The 21,130-nt window shown below is 50.3% G+C and overlaps 1 protein-coding gene and 1 long non-coding RNA gene across 2 annotated transcripts; one reads left to right on the top strand and one right to left on the bottom strand.

Moving 5' to 3' along the window:
• The first annotated feature begins 3,437 nt into the window (after positions 1–3,437).
• Positions 3,438–6,999, top strand: LOC114079032 (uncharacterized). The gene is made up of 3 exons (XR_003580427.1): positions 3,438–3,516; positions 4,417–4,452; positions 6,707–6,999. It is a non-coding gene; the product is annotated as an uncharacterized lncRNA (long non-coding RNA).
• A 2,305-nt stretch (positions 7,000–9,304) lies between these two features.
• Mmp14 (matrix metallopeptidase 14) lies at positions 9,305–19,686 on the bottom strand. The gene is made up of 10 exons (XM_071607747.1): positions 19,261–19,686; positions 15,384–15,532; positions 14,965–15,087; positions 14,298–14,605; positions 13,413–13,578; positions 12,953–13,109; positions 12,617–12,755; positions 12,106–12,256; positions 11,527–11,642; positions 9,305–11,196 (listed from the first exon to the last, which is right to left on the bottom strand). The coding sequence occupies exons 1-10, from the start codon at positions 19,366–19,368 to the stop codon at positions 10,865–10,867; spliced, it is 1,749 nt and encodes a 582-aa protein (XP_071463848.1). The 5' UTR covers positions 19,369–19,686; the 3' UTR covers positions 9,305–10,864.
• Between the last annotated feature and the right edge of the window lie 1,444 nt (positions 19,687–21,130).

Below are 21,130 nucleotides of genomic sequence, written 5' to 3'. Positions count from 1 at the left end.
TGCTTTAAAGATGAGGAAACCGAAGCTCAGGGAGGATAATTTATAGGAAGTCACTGAGTAGGAAGTAATAAAGATTGGATTGAGATCCAGATTGTGTAATTCCAGAATACTCACCACTAATCAAAAATATGATACTGCTTCTCCATGCACTGGAAAAAGCCACTCTTTAAAAAGATTAATAAAATGAAATACCTCAGTTCAGAGGAAGGTAATAGGATGTTGAGGGGTCTCTAAGCCATGTCATGTAAGAAGCTATTTATGGGACTAGAAAGGCTTTTCTTTTCTTTTTTAAATTTATTTTTTAGTTGTAGATGGACACAATGTCTTTATTTTTATGTGGTGCCGAGGAACGAACCCAGTGCCTCACATGTGTGAGGCAAGCACTCTATTGCTGAGCTATAGCACAAGCCCCCTAGAAAGGCTTTCAATAAAGAAAAGTTTAATGAGCAACAGAATTCATGAAAACTATAGATTCAGATATTTGATGGGCTGTATGTAATATGAAATAAGAATTTGTATATTGTATTTAATTTGAAGGATAGAAACTGGAATTAACAGAGCATATGAATAAGGTCAGGGCTACCAGTGGTAGGGTGTTCATGCACAAGGCCCTGAGTTCAATGAATATGAAGAAAAAGAGAAAGAGGAGGAAGAAGTTCAGTTGACTCTCCGCTTGAGGTGTAGGGGTGAGGTCGTGGGTTGGTAATAAAATGACACTTATCTGGCCATTCAGTTTTCCTTGAAAAGGTGACTTGGTTCATGAGAGACAAGGGGAATGGGAGCTTTAAATTGTGTTAGATGCTAAAATGAGGCCAAAGAAAGTACAGGCTGAGGGAAGAAAGGGGTCATGAAGGCCTCATAGGAAGCAGTTTCAGTAAATGCCTGGTGGCTTTTTTTTAAACTTCTGTTGCTAGAGATTGAATCCAAGGGTGCTCTACTCCTGAGCTAAAACCCAGTCCTTTAAAAATTTTTTTCAAAAATTTTCAAATTTCAGGGGGCTGGGGATATGGCTCAAGCGGTAGCGTGCTCGCCTGGCATGCGTGTGGCCCAGGTTCGATCCTCAGCACCACATACAAGCAAGGATGTTGTGTCTGCCAAAAACTAAAAAAAAAAAAATTAATTAATTAATTAAAATTCTCTCTCTCTCTCTCTCTCCCCCCCTCTCTCTTTAAAAAAATTTTTTTTTTTCAAATTTCAGGGCTGAGGTTGTGGCTCAGTGATAGAGTGCTCGCCTCACATGTGCAAGGCCCTGGGTTCGACCCTCAGCACCACATAAAAATAAATAAGTAAAATAAAGGTATTATGTACAACTACAACTAAAAAATAATTTAATTTTTTTTTTCAAATTTCAAAATTAAATTTTGAAAAAATGGAATATTACTCGTCTTTAAAGAAGAATATAATTATGGCATTTGCTGGTAAATAGATGAAGTTGGAGAATATCATGCTAAGTGAAATAAGCCAACCCCCAAAAACCAAAGGCCAAATTTTTTCTCTGATATGCAGGTGCTAATTCACAACAGAGGTAGGGGGGGCACTAGGGAAGAATAGAGTTACTTTATATTAGGTAGAGGGAAGTGAAGGAGGAGAGGCGATACGGGGACAGGAAACATATTAGAATGAAACAGTTTTTATTACTTTATGTTTATATATGGCTGCATGACTGATGTAATTCTACAACATATACAATCAGAAGAATGAGAAATTATATCCCATTTATGTATGATATATCAAAATGCATAAATGCATTATACTGTCAGGTATAACTAATTTGAACAGATAAAAAAATTATAAAGTTTAAGAAAAAAACAGGTGTGGGAATGTCTGCTTCTAATTATCCTTGCTACTTTTTAAGTCTTTGTCAATCTGCTAATCTGACAGGTAAATAAAGATATATAATAAATATTTTAATTTAAAAAAGGTGAAATTGGGCTGGGATTGTGGCTCAGCGGTAGAGCGCTCGCCTAGTATGGGTGGGACCCGGGTTCAATCCTCAGCAACACATAAAAATAAAGGCATTGTGTTGTGTTGTGTCCATCTACACCTAAAAAATAAATGTTAAAATAAATAAAAAATAAAAAAGGTGAAATTGAGACTGGGTCTATATTGCCCATGCTGGCCTTGAACTTGTGATCTTTCTGGGATTACAAGATGCTCCACTTATAAAATGCATGGGTTGCAGATGTAGAGGTTGGGTTAAAAACAAATGACAAGTGAAAGAATGTAGACAGCTCTAAAAAACTTTGGCTTGATTGGGGCTGGGGATGTGGCTCAAGTGATAGCGCGCTTGCCTGGCATGCGTGCGGCCCTGGTTCGATCCTCAGCACCACGTACAAAGATGTTGTGTCCGCCCAAAACTTAAAAATAAATAAATAAATTGATTAAAAAAAAAAAAAAAAAAAAAAAAAAACTTTGGCTTGAGAGAACAGGAAAAAATGGGGGGAAATTATGCAGTATCCAAGAGAGAGTTTTTCATGATGAGGAAACCTCTTTGTCTGAAAGGAGAGGTAGAGTTGAAGACACTACCATATGGTTACAAGAGCTAGTTTATGGTCTGGAAAAGAATGAAAAACAGTTTAACAACTCCTTCTCCTCCTCCTCCCCTCCTCCTCCCCTCCCCCTCTCCCTCCCCTCCTCCTTCTTCTCCTTCTCCTCCTTCTCCTTCTCCTTCTTTCTAGTGCCAGGAATTGAACTCAGGGGCACTTAATAACTGAGCCACATCCCCAGTCCTTTTTAATATTTTATTTATTTAGAGATGGGATCTTCCTGAGTTGCTTAGGGCCTCACTGAATTGCTGAGGCTGGCATTGAACTTGTGATTGTCCTGCCTCAGCCTCCTGAGCCTCTGGGATTACAGGAGTGCCACTTCCCCGGGTCGGTTTAACTTTTTATGTGGGCTGGGGGCACACCTCCCTGGTTTGGGAGTGACCTCAATCATATCCATTTTTTCAGCCTGTGATATATTATAAAATTAAGAAATATTAAAATGGTTTTTAAATGCTCGGTATATTTAAAATACTTATGAAAAAAATTAGCACAAACAATGCAATAATATAATGCTGTTTATAAGATATCTACAGGAATTTTTTTAAACTACAAAATTAGAAATGTAAGGACCTTTAATAAATGTGAGATTGGGACACCAGGGATTCTCCTGGCCCTAGGCTGGGAAGAAGATAAGAGGATGCTGCAGGTTGTAAACCTCTCACGAGGCATGGGTTTGACTTCCAAATGACTCAGGTAGGTGAAAAACAAAAGAAGTCCCATTTTTAGGTAAATGGAACACGAGACTTTCTTACCCCACCCCTTAACCCCCCTTGGGAGTTCTAGGATAGCACTCTGGTCCTGGAGTCAGGTCTCACCTGAATTCTGACCCTGGGATCCAGGAGACAGGCATCCTGGGGTGAGCCGTGTCGGAGGCATCCACAGGAGGGCAGTGTGGCAACTCGGAAGCGCTCTGAGAAGAGGTCGCAGAAGGGCTTCCCATCCTCTCTCCGGTTGGCCCTCTGTTCCTTAGGTACCCGCTCCACTCTCTTTCCAGAGTCGGTCAGGGCTGCCCGCCTACTCCCGCACTGGGACACCAGACGGAAACTCTGACTTTTTCCTCTCTGTAACTGGCAAGGCTAAGAACGTCTGGTCGGCCTCTCTCCCCCGGAGTCCCACTCCTTTAAGTACAGGTGTCCAGGGTGGAATCATAGGAAGTGGAAAGGGGGAAGGGATAGGTTGGTGGTTTCGGTAGTCCTGGGATGGTGGTGGTGTTGGGGCGGGCGGCGGGGGCGGGGGGGGGGGTGGCGCGGGGGTTGCCATGCTTTTCTCAATTCTTCAGGTCAGGCTTGCAGCTCCAACACTCAACACAAGGGGGCGCTACCATACTGCAAACCCTGCCTAGACGGCCTCTGCTGGAGAGCAGGGTGGCCCCAGGCACAATGGAATGGGATGAGTGTTCCTCCAGATCCCTTCCCGGGCTTTCCTCCACTTGGAACTTATGCAAGGGTAGGGATGTAGGACAGTTGTAGAGGGCTTGTGTAGCAAGGCCGTGGGTTTGATCTCTGAACACACACACACACACTCCTATCTTGTGCAGGGTTAGTCTTGTGCAGGAATAGTTTGGGGGCATCCCTGGATCCCAGGCCAGTAAAGTAGAGGAACCAGTTTAGAAACATCTGGCCATGGGACGTTAGAAGAGTGTAGGTAAGAGACCCCTCCCTGCTGGACACTCCAGGTAAGGGTACAGGCTGGGCTGGGGTGCAACCTGAAGGCTTGATATTTACGGAAGAGTTGGGTCATCACAGCTGGAAATTGATCACTCCCAGGTTAAGAACAGGCTGTAGGTATAAGTGGTAGGCCCTGTAGGGACAAAGTAGGAGGTATGAACCTCTTTACATCAGTATATTCTTCCTTCCTTCCTTTTTTGCAGTGCCAGGGATTGAACCCAGGGCCTCACACGTACTAGGTAAGTGCTCTTGCACTGAACTACATCCCCAGCCCTTTTTTATTTGATTTTTTATTCTACTTTAAGTTTTCCAGGCTGCTCTTGAACTTTTTTTTTTTGTGCTGGTATTGAAACCAGGGGTGCTTAATCACTGAGCCACATCCCCAGTCCTTTTTTATATTTTATTTTGGGACAGGATTTCACTGAGTTGCTTAAGGTCTCACTAAATTGCTGAAACCGACCTTGAACTCCTGATCCTCAGATCCTCTTGCCCCAGCCTCCCAAGTTGCTGGTATTATAGGTATGCCCTGCAACACCTGGCTGTCCTAGAACTTTTGTTGATCTTTCTGTCTCAGCCTCTGGGGTAGCTGTGATTACCGGTGTGTGCATCATGCCCAATCTTTTCTTCCTTTTACAAACATTTTAGGGGGCTGGGGTTGTGGCTCAGTGGTAGAGTGCTTGCCTAGCATGCATGAGGCACGGGGTTCAATCCGTAGCACCACATAAAATAAAAACTAAATAAACAAAATAAAGGTATCATGTCCATCTACAACTAAAAATATTTTTTAAAAACTCCAAAAAACAACATTTTAGGGGCTGAGGCTGTAGCTCAGTGGTAAAGTGCTTGCCTTGCATGTTTGTGGCACTGGGTTCAATTCTCAGCACCACATAAAAATAAAGATACTGTGTGTTCATCTACAACTAAATAAAAAAAAATTTTTAAAGATCAAGGTGAGATATACATTTTACAAAGTCCATGAAGTATAAATATATATCTCTGATTTTTCAGCTTACATATTCAGTACTTGTATATACACAATACTTATGTAGGTATGTATACAATACTTACATAATCACAACTACTGCTGACAATTCAATTTAACAAACCTTTATCCAGTGCCTTCAGTGTGCCTAGCACTATCTTACTCTTTTGTAAGAAAAGTGAGGGCAGAACATGTTTATCGGTGGCTGTGATGGGGTCAGTATTATGAACAGTAGGAGTTCCTTGACAGAACTACACTATCAGTGTCTGGTAAAGGAAAGCAACAGCTGTATGATCTGATCCTAGTGGCCATCATTTTGTGATCTAAAGAAGATAGAATTGTCTGCCATGTCTGAATATACTCAACCAAAGACCCTCAGATACATTATTGGATTCAGGAAATATTGTCAGGGCAGCCACGCTCCTAGCCCAAAGTCAGGCACTGAACAGAGAGAGAGAACATTCTGAGAATTGATCTTGTTCTCTAGCCCAGTGGTACATATCTCTGGGATCTGGCTAAAGAAGGGTGACTGACCACAGAACAAATCAAAGTGACTAGAGCCTGTGGCAGATGTGAATTCGCTAGGCCTTCTAAGAGGCTGACTTCCCCTCCCTTTGTGGGCATCCTGGCCTTGCCCGACCCAAATCCCATGCTGCCCCAAGTCAGGGAAGTGCGCCTAAGTTGGAAATCAAGTGAGCAAGCAGGATGTGACCCAGAGTGAGGTAGCTCCCAGGCCAGGCTGGCCCCTGAGTCAAGGAGCTACTTTAGGCACTCAAAGGAAGCCCTTCCGCCCATTCACTGCAGTGTCACCTCCTCTTCTGTCTGCTCTACTATCCTTCTCTACACAGGGGTGGTCTTTGGGGGCAGAGGACTGGTCTCTTTTTCCTCTAAACCATGAGGGCTACGTGGCTGAGGAATGAGGGATTTTGAGGGGAGCTGGCTTCAGCATGGAGGCAGAGGAAGATGCTTCCTGGGGGTATGATGACAGCCCTGATCTGGGGTGTCCAGTGATCCCACTGTGGAACCCTTGGGGCCAGGACTGATGGCAGGGGAGGACACAGGGGGCTGGGCCTGGCTGGGGAAGGCTGGCCTGGAAGGAGCTGAGCCATCGGCGCTGGGCCAGAGTGGAAAGTATGTGTGTGAGCTCATTTGGAAGGTGGCTTCTGGCCAGTCAGCCTTCCAGGCCCTGGCTGCCTAGGCCCCTCACAGGCTGCCTCTAGGTCTCCCCAGTCTCCCAAGCCTGTCTGAGGGAGAAAGGCAGTAACCCCCAGGAATGGGCTAATGTTGCAGAATTTGTTTTCTAGAGGAGGGGAACTTGGATTAGTGGATGGTAGGAAAGGGGTTACAGGGGCTGCAGGATGATAGGGCAGCCTTCGCTTTAGTGAATGAACCCAGCCCCTGATGGCCTTGTTTCCCCCAGGCCCTTGAGCATAGTCATCTACCACCCCACCTTTCCCCTAGCTGCTATCATGGTCTTCCTCAGAGTCTTGGTGCACCCTTCTTTCCTTCAGAGTGCCTGCTCCTGTCCCTGAGAAGGGAGGTGATGGAGTTCCTGGGGAGGAACCCTTCTACCCTGCATGCCTACCTGCTATATGGAAGCTGCTACAGAACATAATAAGCAGAACTGCACATGCTGACAGATTCCCCAGAACACACTGCCATGAAGACACCTATCTACCTAGGGTCTACACTGGAAGAGACACCAAAGAGACATTGTCAGAATTTGCTTGCACAGGAGAAAGAAGAAGAAAAGTCAGATAAGGTTTTAAAATTTGGATGAGTAAACTGTGACCTTAGCAAGTGATTACTCTTTCTGAGCCTCAGTTTCTTTCTGCATCACTGCATGTTGTGAGGATCTCAGTGAATGCTAGCTTTCCCTTTGTTGGAAATGGAAAGCGTATGCAGGGGGGATAGAGAGGACTGGCAGGCCTGTCAGACTGAAGAGGGGGGTCCTGGGGGAGAACAACAGAGGACCAGCAGGCTAACCAGATTGTAAGCGGGTGGGGACATCCCTTTGCCCAGTCCTCTCTTCTCCAGAGGGCGTGGCCCTCATAGATCTTTCCTTCCCAGCCCCGCTGACCCAGCGACTGGCTGGCAGCCTTGGAGGCATGGGCCCAGCTGGTGAGCAGGAGCCTTGGAGAAGGGGAGGTGATGGCAAGGGAGTTCATGGCCCCCTTCAAATGTGTGGGGCACAGCGGTAGGAAGAGTACTACCCTCCTTGACCCTCATCCCCAGTCCAGCATCTCCTTTAGACCTGTTTCCCTGGGTTCTTCCCAAACTCTTTATAGATTCCCCTTGGCTCCCTCCTGGCTGCTCCAACTCACATGTGCTGCTTTCGAATAAAGGAACTTGGAACCACAGAAACTGGGTCAGGCCCAATGGATAGATCAGCCAGCGAAAGCAGAGTTTGCTGGTCCTTGGGAGCCACAGGGCCTTCTGTCTCCCCTCATTCCTGCCTAACCCAGTGGTTCACTCAACTGGGGCCTCGTGATCACTCAGACACCTCCCTGGGTCACTGGGCAGCCTCACAGGGGTGGGTCAGGCAGGCCCAAGCACGTCAGAGGCACGGGACCCTGGAGCCTCCACTCGCTATCTGCTCGTGAAGCCTTCCTCTTTGTCTGTGGTCCTCCATTCCCTTTTTCCCCCTTGGCTTCAGAGAGCATCTTGTGATTCCAGAATCACGGCCAAACAATTTCCTCGTGATGGGGAAACCACACTCCAGCCACGGGAGCCCTAGGCTCCCCCTCTTCTTCCCTCTGGCAGTCTCCCTTCCCCCAGCTCCTTCACTGGCTCCAGCTGTTTTGCAGAACTCCCACTGGATAACATCTGTAATTACCTCCAGATGTGGACCACAAAAACAAAAAGGGCCATGAGCTCATCTTTTGAGTTCCTTGCCACATGCACGAACCCCACCACCCCTAGATGCCCCTGACTTGCCCATGCTGCGTTCCTGTGGTCCCCATCCCCTCCAGTGAGGATGGTGGGGAGGAGATGTCCAGCACCACTGAGACATAGAGGACTGCCAAACAGCTGTTGGCAGGGGAGGAGCAGGAGGCCAGGCACAGGGTCAGGGTTCCTGACAGGAAGGTGGGGTACCCCTTCTGCCAAAGCAATCACACCAAGAAGCCTTGAATAGCAGCTGGATGAAGGACTAGAGTAGGTGGGGCCAAGGTTCTTCGAGGCAGGGTGTGGAGGGGGCCTGGGCTGGAGCCCGGTGGGCTGGGCTGAGGCAGGAAGGGAAGGCGGGTGAGGGAAGGGGGCTGCTCTCTTCCAGCTGAGCTGACTCAGCAACTGGGCTGATTCCTCCCTTCAGGCTGGATTCGGAGGAAGGGCGGGTAGACAGCCTGGGAACCCAGTCTAGGGTAGCAGTTTCTAAGGAAAGAGGAAACAAAGCCTTGTTATTCTGCCCTTCCAACCTGACCATCCTGGCTCTCCTGGGCAATTGAGGGGAGGTCAGTTTTTCCAGAGGCAGGCTGCTCCCAATAGGCCTTGGGGCAACCTCTTTCTCTTTCCTTTCCTTCTGTTCCAGCAGCAGAGGCCCAGGCTCAGAAAAACTTTGGCTCCCAAGGGCCTTCACTGAGCCTGGGGCTGAATATGATCATGGGAATACCCCTGCTGCAGGCAGAGGCATGAGGAAACTGAGGTCTGTGGCCAGATCACACGACATGGTAATGCAATTTAGGAAGATTTTCCAAGTGGCCTCAGCTTGATCACTTCCTCTTATCTTTGGCAGCCTTCAGTCTCAAAACTAGTCTTTTAAGGCAGGTTGGGGGAGAGCAACCCTTCCCCAGTGGGGTGTGCCTTGCTCCCCAACTCTGGCCCTTGAATCCCATTAGTTTGCTAAGAATAAACATTCTTTTATGAAAAATTACCAAAACTCTATCTCAGGGAAAGCGCTGCTCAAGACACCTGCTCTCCTTTCCAGCCCGCCATCCACATCCCTGTCACCCCTATACAGAACTGCAGTCACACAGAGAATGTGAAACACAGTTTATTCTTTGTGAAAAGGTTGAACAAGGTCAAAAATGTCCTTAGAGGGCACTGACCCAGCCCCGCCCTGCAGGTTCCTGGGGTCAGATGCCTCTGCCCCCCACCCCCACCCTACCCCCCTGCCCCTTGTTAACAAAAAGGAACAATTTGAATGAAGTTCATATATAATAATTATAATAAAAATATACATTAAACAAAAAAACAAACAAACAAGACAGAAATTTAGCCGAACTGCCAGCACCGTCCACCCCATTTCCCCTACCCCCATCCCTCACCTCCCTGACATCCCTCTCCTCTAGCTCCCTCCACAGGGTGTTGCTCTCCCAAGTCCCCAGTACCATGACTACCTTCAGTGGCTGAAGGAGACTTAAAATGGGTGGGCTGGGTGTAAGAAGGAGGACAGGACACTGATAAGATGGGCTGAGGAGTGCGGGCGTCAGGGAGGTGGGGGGCTAACCACACTGAGCAGCACCCAGGCACCTGCTCTTCACTGGGGTGAAAGGCAGCCTGAGTGTTGCCAGGCCTCAGGGAACCTCTTCTGGTCCCACAAACAGGTGGCCTCTCTCCATAAGTCCTCCAAGTCCCCAGTGCCCTTTTTGTTCCTTTCTCTGGGCTTCTTGCCCAGAGGAAGGGGACAAAGAGGAGCCAGTGTGCCTTCCTCAGGACTTTCCTGAGAGCTCCAATAAAATGTGCCTTCCCCTAGGTACCACCGCCCAACTTGTGATGCCCCTGTGGCCACCCAGCCCTCAACCATCTACTGCTGCCACTCTTCATTTCCTGTCCCCTCTGACTCTGGCCCTTGGGTCCCAGCCCCAGCTGCCTGTATTTGAACAAGGTTCTTCTGTGGCCTTCAGGATCTGCAGGTCTGAAGCCCTGGGTTTCTCCCCTTGGCCCCATTCCAACTTGGGCTTTACCTCCTGGTTTCAGCTCTTCCAACCTTGAAATTCCCATTCAAGGCTAACATTCAAGAGGGGTTAGGGCTGCCAAGGGTTTCTTCAGCCCCAGTTTAGTCCTTAATGGCTCAGGCTATTTCTTTGGAAATTCTCCGGGGTAAGTGGGGCAGAGGCAGATCTTTGTGGGGAGGAACTCAACTGACCAAGCCACTAAGACCCTCTCTGAGTTCTCTTCCTGAGGTCTTAGGTGGCAGAGCAATCCCCACCCTCTCACACTTTCTCAGGGCCTCTGCCCCATAACACGATTAGATTCCTTTTTAGCCAAAGAGTGGTGGGAGGCTGCCAAATGGGTACACCTGGGGCTTGTGGGGCTGGAGTGCCCAGAGCCTCCTGAGGTCAGAGTTCAGAGGTTTAAGGTATGTCAGGGGATGGAAAAGGAGCAGATGACCTCATCTGACCTTTGCCAGTGAGGACTGAGGGTCATGCCTTCAAGTGCAGAGCCCCCATGACATTCAAAAGGGGCCGAACACACACCAAGCTATAGGGTTCCCCTGAGGATCAGAGGCTAGACGGGACCACCCTCCTGCTCAGGCCTCAGGGGCCCCATCTGGGGAAGAAGCAATGCCAGGGGTGAGGGTGGGAGAGGCCAGTCAGGGGACAGACAGAAGGGAGGCTGGAGGAAGGGGGCTCAGGACGGGTGGGAGCAGCCCACCCACCACCACCTGCTGCCACTGGCCATCAGAGGCGAAGTTCTTGTGGTAGGAGTGGGTGGGCCGGCGGTGGGGGTCAGACCTTGTCCAGCAGGGAGCGCTGGCAGTAAAGCAGTCGCTTGGGAGTCCCATGGCGTCTGAAGAAGAAGACAGCGAGGCCCACTGCCAGCACCAGGAGCAGCAGCAGCACAGGCAGCACTACGGCAGCTGCGCTCACAGCCCCGCTGCCCTCCTCGTCCACCTCGATGATGATCACCTCTGTCTCTTCCTCAGTCCCCTCGTCAGGTCGGCCCCCTGATGGGCAGCCCATCCAGTCCCGTAGGGCCGACTTGGGATAGCCTGGCTCTACCTTCAGCTTCTGGTTGTTGAATTTCCAGTATTTGTTCCCTTTGTAGAAGTAAGTGAAGACTGCAGGGGTCAACAGGAAGGAGGACAAGAGACAGGGCAGGTGGAAAGGTCCCAAAGGAGAAGAACAGAAGGAAGTTGTTAGTGTGACATCAGCTGAGCTCACCTGCACCTTTCGGAGCATCAGTTTCCTCAGCTATAAAATGGAGGCAATGATAGTACCAGGTTGGGAGAGGGGCAGGGCTCATGGGATATGACCATGAATGCACCCGCCCAGTCCCTGGCACATGGTAAGGGACTTACCATCCACCTTGTTTTCCCTACGATGTTCTGTTTTCCTTATCTCTCTATTCCCACCCTCCTCTCATGGACACCTTTCTTTGTCCCACTCACCTTCATCACTGCCCATGAATGACCCTCTGGGAGACTCAGGGATTCCTTCCCAGACTTTGATATTTTTGGGATACTCGCTGTCCACTGCCCTGAACTCCTCATTGAAACGGTAGTACCTGGGGGAGGGGAGGGGAAGTGGTTGGACATGGCATGTCCTTTGAGTGTACCAGGAACCAGGACAGAATGCAACAGTAGACAAAGAGTAGCTGTGGACAGGGTGGGGGGACGGGGGTTTTGAGTAATGAGAGCCTGCAGCTGAAAGTGGCGGAAGGAGGAGGTAGAAGGGAGGGCCCGGGCTGTAAGAAGCCACCAGCAGCCCTTAATGACAGTGCCTGGCTGCTGGGGCAGAGGCACAGTGCCGGGGGCAGGAGGCGTCAAATGACCAGGTTTGAAATGGTGACCCGGTCACATCCCACTCACAAGGCACCCAACAGAGGCTGCCCATTGCTAGGCAACAGTGGAGGCTCATTCAGCAACTTCATTAGGGAAACATCTTGGCAGGTGGGCCCTTCCAGAATTTGGGGATGGGATTTGGGGGTGGCAGTAGTGACCCCTGGGGTTAAGGGTTAGAGGTCTTACTTGTTTCCCCTGAAGAAGTAGGTCTTTCCATTGGGCATCCAGAATAGAGCAGCATCGATTCTGTCAGTAGGCAGTCCTCGGCCCAACTCCTTAATGTGTTTGGGGTAGCCAGGTTCCAGGGAAGCCTCATCAAATACCCAATGCTTGTCTCCTGGGGAGGACCAAGAAGGGCAAAATCCGGGTTTAACTTGGGCTCTGGGGTGTTTGGAGGAGTCAAGTGGAATCAGCTCCTCGAGAGAGACTAAGGTAGAATCCTGGTTACTTTTTTTTTTTTTTTTTTTGATACTAGATATTAGATATCAAAATATCTAGTATTGAACCAGGGTCACTCTACCACTAAGCTATATATATATATATATATATATATATATATATATATATATCCCCAGTCCTTTTTTATTTTTTGAGACAAGATCTTGCCTAGGCTGCCCTTGAACTTGTAATCCTCCTGTCTCAGCCTCCTGAGTAGCTGGGATTACAAGTGTGCTCCACTGCACCAGCACCTGGTTACCTTTGAAGAAGACAAATTTCCCATCTTTCCTCTCATAGGCAGTGTTAATTGATGCAGGCAGGCCCCTCCAGAATTGGCCAATGGGCATTGGGTATCCATCCATTACTTGGTTATTCCTCACCCGCCAGAACCAGCGCTCCTGGAACCAGATAAGGCACAAAGAGCACATTATGTCTTGTAGCTTAATCCTCTTCCTCAGTCCCCAAATTTCTAAGCTCCCCCACTGCTCTCTTTGTCCCTTGATTTTAATTTCCATTTTCCCTGTTGCTGTTTCAGCCCAATCTGCCTGCCATAGAGCCCTTTTGTCCCCCGAACCAGCCCATTTCTTCTTCTCACCTTGAAGACAAACATCTCCCCTCGGAGCATGGCCACAGTGTCAAAGTTCCCATCACAGATGTTGGGCCCATAGGTTGGGTTTTTGGGCTTATCAGGGACAGAGGGCCGGGAGGTAGATCTAGGTTGAGGGGGCATCTTGGTGGGTGACCCTGACTCACTCCCTGGGGAAGAGAACAAGAGGGACACTTCAGACTTGGGGGTGGAAGGGATGGAAGAACCGACAAAGGGGTAGATAGATCCTTAGAAAGGTGTGGAGGGGCTCACACCTTCTAGTGGAGGCTGAAGCAATCAGCTGGGAGGCAACAGAGAGGGTGTTCTCAAAAGTGAGAGCTGACAGAGGCAAGATCAGGAGGGGAATGTGTGCGTGAAGATACCACTGGGCATAGGGAGGGAAATGCACAGAGCAGAGGCCAGGAGGGGACGGAGTTGAGAAGAGGGAGCAGTTGTGGGTGTGGATTACTTGCCATAAAGTTGCTGGATGCCCCGGCGGTCATCATCAGGCAGCACAAAGTTCTCTGTGTCCATCCATTGGTAAAAGGGTGCCATGATGGCCGAGGGGTCATTGGAATGCTCGAGGCCTAGGGCATGGCCCAGTTCGTGCACAGCCACCAAGAAGACATCGTTCCCTGGAGGGGTGGGTATGGTAAGATGATAGACTACCTTGCTTCCTCAGGCTCCCTGCTTGCCTACCAGAGTTTCTCACACAAGCCTGCCAGGCATATTTTCCACCCAAGATGACCAAATCTTGAGGTCCAATTTCCTGTTTGGTATTTAAGCCCCAAAGTCAGTAACCTCCTCTGGGTAGAGTGAGAGTGCTCTGGGGCAAGATCCCAATTCTGGGAAGACCTGGAAAGCTAAGGCCTTCTGCAGGCCTCAGTTTCTCCGAGGAGCTAGACATGATGTTTGCCTGGAAAAAGTGGATGAGAAGGATGCTTTGAAGCCTTTGGAAAGTCAGGAGGTGACGAAGAACCAAATGTAAGTAACTCAAAACAGTATTCTTGCTTTTACTTTTTTTGCTACAGGAGACTAAACCTACAGGTGATTAATCACTGAGCCAAATTCCCAGCCCTTTTTATTTTTTTATTTTGAGACACAGTCTTGTTAAATTGCCTAGGGCCTTGCTAAATTGCTGAGGCTGGCCTCAAACTTGCAAACCTCTTGCCTCAATTTCCCAGATTGCTGGGATTACAGGCAGGTGCCACCATGACTGGCAGATTCCTGCTTTTGTTAGAAGTCAGACCAGATCTTTGTGGTCCCTTTTAGCCCTGAGATTTTGGTAGGAGGACAACTTCCCCTTAAGTGACTGGTGACTTCATGGAGTAGGACCCAAGGCTCCCTCACTCACCATTTAGATCCTCATTCCGCACAGTCCAGGGCTCAGCAGAATCAAAGTGGGTGTCTCCTCCAATGTTGGGGCCCGGGAAGTAGGCATGGGCTAGGAAGCCGCCCTCACCATCAAAGGGTGTGCTGTCACCATGGAAACCCTCGGCAAACAAGATCATGATGTCAGCCTGCTTCTCGTGGCCTTCCCGGATGTAGGCATATGGTACTTCTCGAAAGCGTAGTGGTGTGGCACTCTCCCAAACACGGAATGCCTTGCGAATGGCTTCGAATGTGGCATACTCACCCACCTTAGGGGTGTAATTCTGGATGCTGAGGTCCGTCCATGAAGGGAGAGAATGGGGAGGTGTTAGGACTACAAGGGGCAAAATTCTCCTTCCCTGTATTCTCCCAGGTCTGACTGAACTGCCCAGCTAGTTTTATTTGCCCAACCTCCTCTTCCTACTGCTTCAGCATGATGCCTCAACCCCGAGAACTGAAGGCTTAGGGACCCCTTAGACTTTGGCTGTCTGGTGTATCCCTTGATGGCTGCACCTCTCTCCAGGATCACAGCCATTTTCCTCCCTGCTCCCCAGGAAAAAAAGGGAGGGGGGGTGTCTTTGAGTCTGTAGAACACAACTGACAGGGAAGGGTATTAGATGTGATAAAGGTTTCTGGCCAGTTGGACTCACCAGAAAGTGATCTCATTATGCTGCCATTTGAGGCCCTGGATGGCGTAGCGCTTCCTTCGAACATTGGCCTTGATCTCAGCCCCAAACTTGTCTGGAACGCCACAGCGGGGGCGCCTCATGGCCCTGGAATGGGAGGATTGGGGTCAGTGCAGTGTATGAAAGACAAAGGTCTCCAGAGGGGAGGGTGGAGTTCTCCAGCAGGTCCTGGATACTTGCCTCTGGCCCTAGCACCAGTGTTGGGTGAGGCTCTGTGTCCGTGTGGGGATGTGTGGGGATAGGCCAACGTTATAGAGAGGGTCAGAATCCTTTATGTGGAGATGAGGAATGGGGTCAGGAGCTAGGCATTCAGGTAGCAACATCTCTGGTGCTCAATGTGTCAGTGGGTACGGGACAGAATTCCTGCCAGGGTAAGCACTTACTTCATGGTATCTGCATCAGCCTTGCCTGTCACTTGCAACCCATAGAACTTCTGCATGGCAGCAAAGGCAGCTGAGACTGTCTGGGGTGAGCGCTGTGTGTGGGTACGTAGGTCCCCAGGAGGCAGGTAACCATACTGCTGCAGCCAGGCCTGTAGGGAGAGGGATGTGGCTTGGAACATTCCCACCTGGCCCAGGGGGCACATCTGCCTCCCCACATTATCTGGCATAGGTACTTGGCTTGGTCAGAAGAGGGGGATGGATTCCCAGCCTGGCTCTGGCAGCACATCTGCAGAAACTCATAGGCTGATCTAAACTCGGGTCTACGCTCCAGTATAGCTTGTCCCCTTGGGGCTGTGAGCACAGACATGGGTAGGGAGCCATAGCTCTAGACTATCTGTAGTTCTCTTGAGAATGAGAGCTCTAAGATTTAACAGAGAGTTCTAGGGTGTCTTCTCAGAGCTATGATTCCTTATGGCACTATTCTCCTCTGTGTCAGTGTTCTTGCAAATTCAACATGTCACATCTAGGGGTAGGTTGTATCCACGATGGAAGGAGGGGTGGTGTCAGGCTGAGGGGGCTTTACTGTTGTGCCACACATGATGCTCTCTTGGGACAGAGGTACCATGCCTCCAGGACCCTCACAGCTGAGATCTTTTTAGAAAGAAGGGCAGAAAAGGAGCTAGAGCTAAGGATGGCTGCTGATAGGGGAAGCTGGGGTCTTTGGAAGTAGTAAGAAGTCCAATCCCACCACTATCCCTATCTAAACACCATCTGCCCTAGGGCTTGGAACTAAGGGCCCATTTAAGGTTCTCAGTGGAGGGAGTGGGAGATGGGGGAGGGTAGCATGTAGTATTTTACAGTGGTGACTGTATTTTATTTCAGGTATGTTGTGAATTGTTCATAATATAAAGGCTGGAAAATTGCCTTGAATTAAAGTTAGGTTTTTGGTGTTTGATTGAAAGGTACACACACTACAAAGCCCCACTGGGAAAAAAAGTCAGCCTTTATTGTAAGAACAATGAAGTATTTTCCTAATGCCTGAAAAATAAAACAAGCCAAGTTATGTATAGAATATGAAAATGCCTGGATTCTTTTATGAGAGACAAGACCCAGACAGCTCTGGTCCCTACTCTAGCTTTGCCTTTTTAAGGAGTCCAGAGAGGGCTGCCGGTTGCCTAGGATGGGGACTTAGAGGGGTGAAGACTGCTGTTTGTGCTGCATCCCCTATCCATGGTCATCCGATGGATCTCCACATAACCCTTCACTTCTAGGCCCAGGCTCTAGTGGTGGATCAATGCTCTGGCAGTGGGACTGGGGGTGATTCAGGAGCAGCTGACTGGGGACCTAAGCCCACAGGGGCAAGAATTGCAACATAGTTCCAGGAAGTGATCCCCAAGGCTGACAGGAGGTAGGGCCTGAGACAGAAACAACCCAGCTTTTCCCCAGCCAACAGGCCTGGCAGAACAACTCTAGTACCATGTGGCTCAGAGAGCCCCTCCTCAGGGGTACAAGAAGGAATGAAGTTTAACCTCTGGTATACCAGAGGGGAGCCAGGCAGGGTGCTACAGTCTGGAGCTGTTCTCTGGGAGCTGTAGGCTTGCCCTAACCTGTGCAGGCTGATGCCACAGCCAGTGCCCTCAGGAGGCCTGCTGTGGCCTGTGCCCAAGTATGCAGGAAACTCCCTTTGCCCCTAGCCTCACCTGTAATGGGATGTTCTAATCCTGGAGCTGTAAGTCAGTAGGAATGAGGCAGGTCCCCTCATTGCTCAGAGAGCCAAGCTGAGAGGGATGCTCTTATGGGAAAGAGGCAGAGGTGGGGAGAATCCACACCCAAGACTCTAGGATAAATCCCTCTCCACTGTTTTTAAAGAGGTAGGTAGGTCTAACTATTCACACCCAGAGCTTCTACCCCAAGCCCTATGAAGGAAAATGGAGGCTTATTCAAGAAAGGGACTTCCCTTGACTCAAAGAGTCACAAGGCCCTGTTCCTTTCCTCCTCCCAGGCTTGGGCAATTTTCTTCCTTCCATCTCACAGGGGCAGGATCTGAGCAAAGCAAGAACCACAGAGACTATGAGGTCGGAACCACAGAAGAGAGGACTCTTGTGTCTGCGGCTGGATGGGGGGAAGGGCGGAGCGCCAGACAGGCCAAGGGGAGGAGAGGGCTGTCCTGGAGCTAGTGCAGGGCTTTGGAGGCCTGGAGGGAGGAACCCAGCTGCCTGAGGCCTGGGCCACCCCAGCTCTTCCTCCTGACTGGCCTGAAGGAGCAACAATGTTGGTTCACAGAACTCAACTTTGTTCTGATGAATGAGAGGAGCAAGATATTGCCCTGGGGGAAAGTCAAGGGACCATCTCCTACATAGGAGTTCTGGAGAGAATTAGGGACCTCTGGCTCTGTAACAGGCCTGGGATCCCTATCTCTGGGACTGCCCCTCCTTTCCTCAGCCTCCCATCCTTCCATGGCCCAGAAGCAAATGGTGGTTCTGGCACCGGGACACCCCATGACCCACTTAAAACAGAGCCAGGGCTGCTGCCCCTCCCCTAGGGGGCCTAGCAGGGCAGGGGAGGGAAAAAAAGGCAGGGCTATAAAGTTGGCAGTGGGCAGCCTCCAGATGCCCAGGCTCCTTTTAGCTCTCCCTTTCAGGCTCAGATGAAGGGTCCATGACCATAAGGCTTCGCCTCCAATCCCAGGCAGATTTTTACTTTCTTCCGTCTTATAAGCACTATAGTCCCATTCCTAGGGCCATGCTTTCCCCATTCACCTCAGATCCCTTCAGGGACAGAGGGAGTGTGTTCTTCTTTCTGGAGAGGTTTCCTTGGGGGGGGGTGGGGTGGGGGGTGGAACAAGGTCTGGGACCCGGGCGCATGAAACCAAATCCAGATCCCATCCCCCTTCTTGGGCCCTTCCAGGCCCCTCCCGACCGCACCCAGGCCCTCGCCGGACTGAGTGGGTTGGGATGACCCAAAATAAGAAGCTGATTAAATCCGTCTCCCACCTTCACCCCAAAATAAAAGAGAGAGGAAAAACTTCCTCAGACAACTCCCACGCGGCTTCCTCCAGGGCCCGGTGGGCCACGGGCAGGGTAGGGGTAAGGATGGGGGTGGGGGGCGCTGGAGTCAGTCGAGACGCCTGAGGGCGCCCTGGACCAGGCCCTCTCCCCGCTCCCTGTGTGACGCCCCCAGTCTCCCTGCAATTGATGCAGAAATACAATTAACAACAAAAAAGGGCCTGAAGGCGCTGACGGAGATGGGGATGGTGGCTGTGCTGAGCCCCCCCCCCCGCACCCCCCACAAGGGACCTTTGTGTGTACGAAAAGCGGCCAGAGAGCAGCGCTGCTAACCTCGACGCCAGGACTCGGGCGCGGACACAGAGGGGTCCACTTGGGGAGGCTGATGGGCAGGGGGGACACTCGGACGTCCACCCGCGACCACATCTGGCCGCAGATGTATTGGTGGAGAGCGCTCCTCCCCGCGAGCGCGACAGCGCTGTAAAGTTGAACAACAAATTCGCACATGACAAGGAACCCGGACAGCGCGGGGTTTGAGCGGAGTCCAAGAGTTTATCAGGCTCGCAACTGAGCTGAGCGCAGAGCTCAGGGGAATTGGGGAGGGGGGTTCGCTCCGCTGTAAAGTTCTTCCAAGAAAAAGAAGGAATGGGAAAGATAGTCGGTGGCGGCGAAGGGGGGTTGGTTGGAGGCAGGCAAAAGTTGGATCGACTTGGAAGTTTGGATATGGGGAAGGAAAAAGCAGGGGGGAGGGATCCTGCAGGCCGGAGCTGCCGAGATCCCTCCTCTCCGAGTGGGGGCTGTCCTCTTGGAGACCCCCGGACTCGACTCCCTGGCGGGCGCGACTCCGGGAAGAACCGGAGGAGTTCACTTACTTCGGGGCTGAAGCTGCTGCTTTGGGCCGAGCCGAGGGAGGCGAGCGCGGTGCCGAGCGTGAGCAAGGGGAGCAGGAGGCTGCAGGAGGGTCGAGGGGCGGGAGACATGGTCCGAGACGTCGGTGCAGCCGGGCCGTGCAGGCTCCGCGGCTGGGCCCACGCCCTGGGGTCGCGCCGCCGCTCCCTCCGGGCGCCTTTGTCTTCTGTAGGCACTGAATTTGGATTCCCAGAGCTCTCTCGGCTTGGAGAAGAGGGGATTGTTCTTGAAAGTGCCTGTTTGCTCTTCTCCTCTTCCCCGTTTTTTGATCTTTCTTCTGCTTAGTAGGCGAACTGGGTCGGGAGCCCTCTCCGCTCTCTCCTTAGATCCCTCCCTTCTCTCGCAGCCTCTCCTCCGCCCCCGCCCCAATGCCCTCCTTTCCTGGTGGGGACGTGGTTGTTTTAGCCTGAATCCAATTACAGTGAAGAGCTGGAGGAGGGCGGGAGGGGGTGAAACCAACCCAAAGTTGCCTTTCTGTGGTGCAGACTGCCATCTGCAGGGGTTGAGGCCACAGATGACATCCATGGGAGTTGTAGGGTACCCAGGGAACGGGATGTGGGAGACTTTCTCCCCCTAAGCATATTTTCGGTGGCTTGCTTTTTGTGGTATTCAGCATTTGTCTCACCTCCGAGTGGGATATACTGGGAGGCTGAGTTGCTAGGGCCAACTAAGAGCTCAGGGTCAGAAATGGTGGTCAGGAGTGATCTTCCATGTCAGTGAAAAAGGTTAGAAGGAGAATTTAGTAATAGAGGTTTGTTTGCAGGACCTGATAACGGCCTCCTCTGGTCCCCAGTTTCCCCCACCCCACCCCTGCCCGCAACGCAAACAACAACAAACTCCACAATTGCACAGGATGGGAGAGGGTGTCCATCCTGTAGAAAATTAATGGGTTCCCTATATTATTGTCCTTCACAATCTGCTCCTTAAATTAGAGCTAAGTAGGAAAGGGGTGCAAAGCCAGGGAATCCAGGGAAAAGCAAGTCAAGTTTGGTGAAACTGTTGGAAAAAAAAAAAAAAAAGGTGTTTGGATTTTGGGGTTTAGTTCTCCCTCTACCCTGGAAAAGGAGGGAATTCCTTAAAGAATAATCTCTCTCTTAGGAGTGGGGCACCAGTGGTACACACCTGTAATTCCAGCAACTCCAGAGTTTAAGGCAGGAGTATTCCAAGTTCAAGTGCAGCCTCAGCAATTTAGGGAGACTGTCTCAAAATAAAAAAAGGCACTGGGGATATAGCTCCTCAGTGTTGAATTCCCTAATCCCCCCCCCCCCAAAAAAAAATCTCCTTTAGGGATTGACTAGACTCAACAAAAGGTGAAGTGAGCAAGGAAGAGGGAGCACAGGCTAACGCCAAAGGTGAGAAAGGGACGGAAAAGAGGCTGAGAACTAGATCTGGAAAAGCAGCACAATGCAGTACAACAGAAGCAGGAAAAGTGTGGGAGACAGAAAACTGGACCATCAGCGAAATCTAAGATCTGAGAATTTCATCTGGTCAGCGAGAGGAAGGAGGTAGTGGGGGGAGGGAGGGAAAGAAAGCAAAGGAAGAAATAAAGGAGTAGGGGGACAGAAATTAGGTCAGGTAGGAAGTTCCAAAAATCCAAGGGATGCAGCAACAATTTGGGCAGAAAGATGGAAAGCCCAGTGCGCTATACTAGGAGAACAAAGACTGGCCCCAGAATCCATAGGTGGGTCATGATCATTAAGAAAGGATTCCCAGATCCTGGGCAGCTTGCAGTGTGTGAGAAGTGTGAGATAATGGATACCTATCCCATAGTGACTGGAGGTTGAGTCCTTGTATAGGGATTGAGAGGTACAGGCCCCTCTTCAGCCAGCCTCT

This window comes from Marmota flaviventris, chromosome 2 (assembly GCF_047511675.1).
Source record: "Marmota flaviventris isolate mMarFla1 chromosome 2, mMarFla1.hap1, whole genome shotgun sequence".
Lineage (NCBI taxonomy): Eukaryota > Metazoa > Chordata > Mammalia > Rodentia > Sciuridae > Marmota > Marmota flaviventris.
Note: the sequence above shows the minus strand (reverse complement) of the source record. Positions and strands in the feature narration are given on the sequence as shown.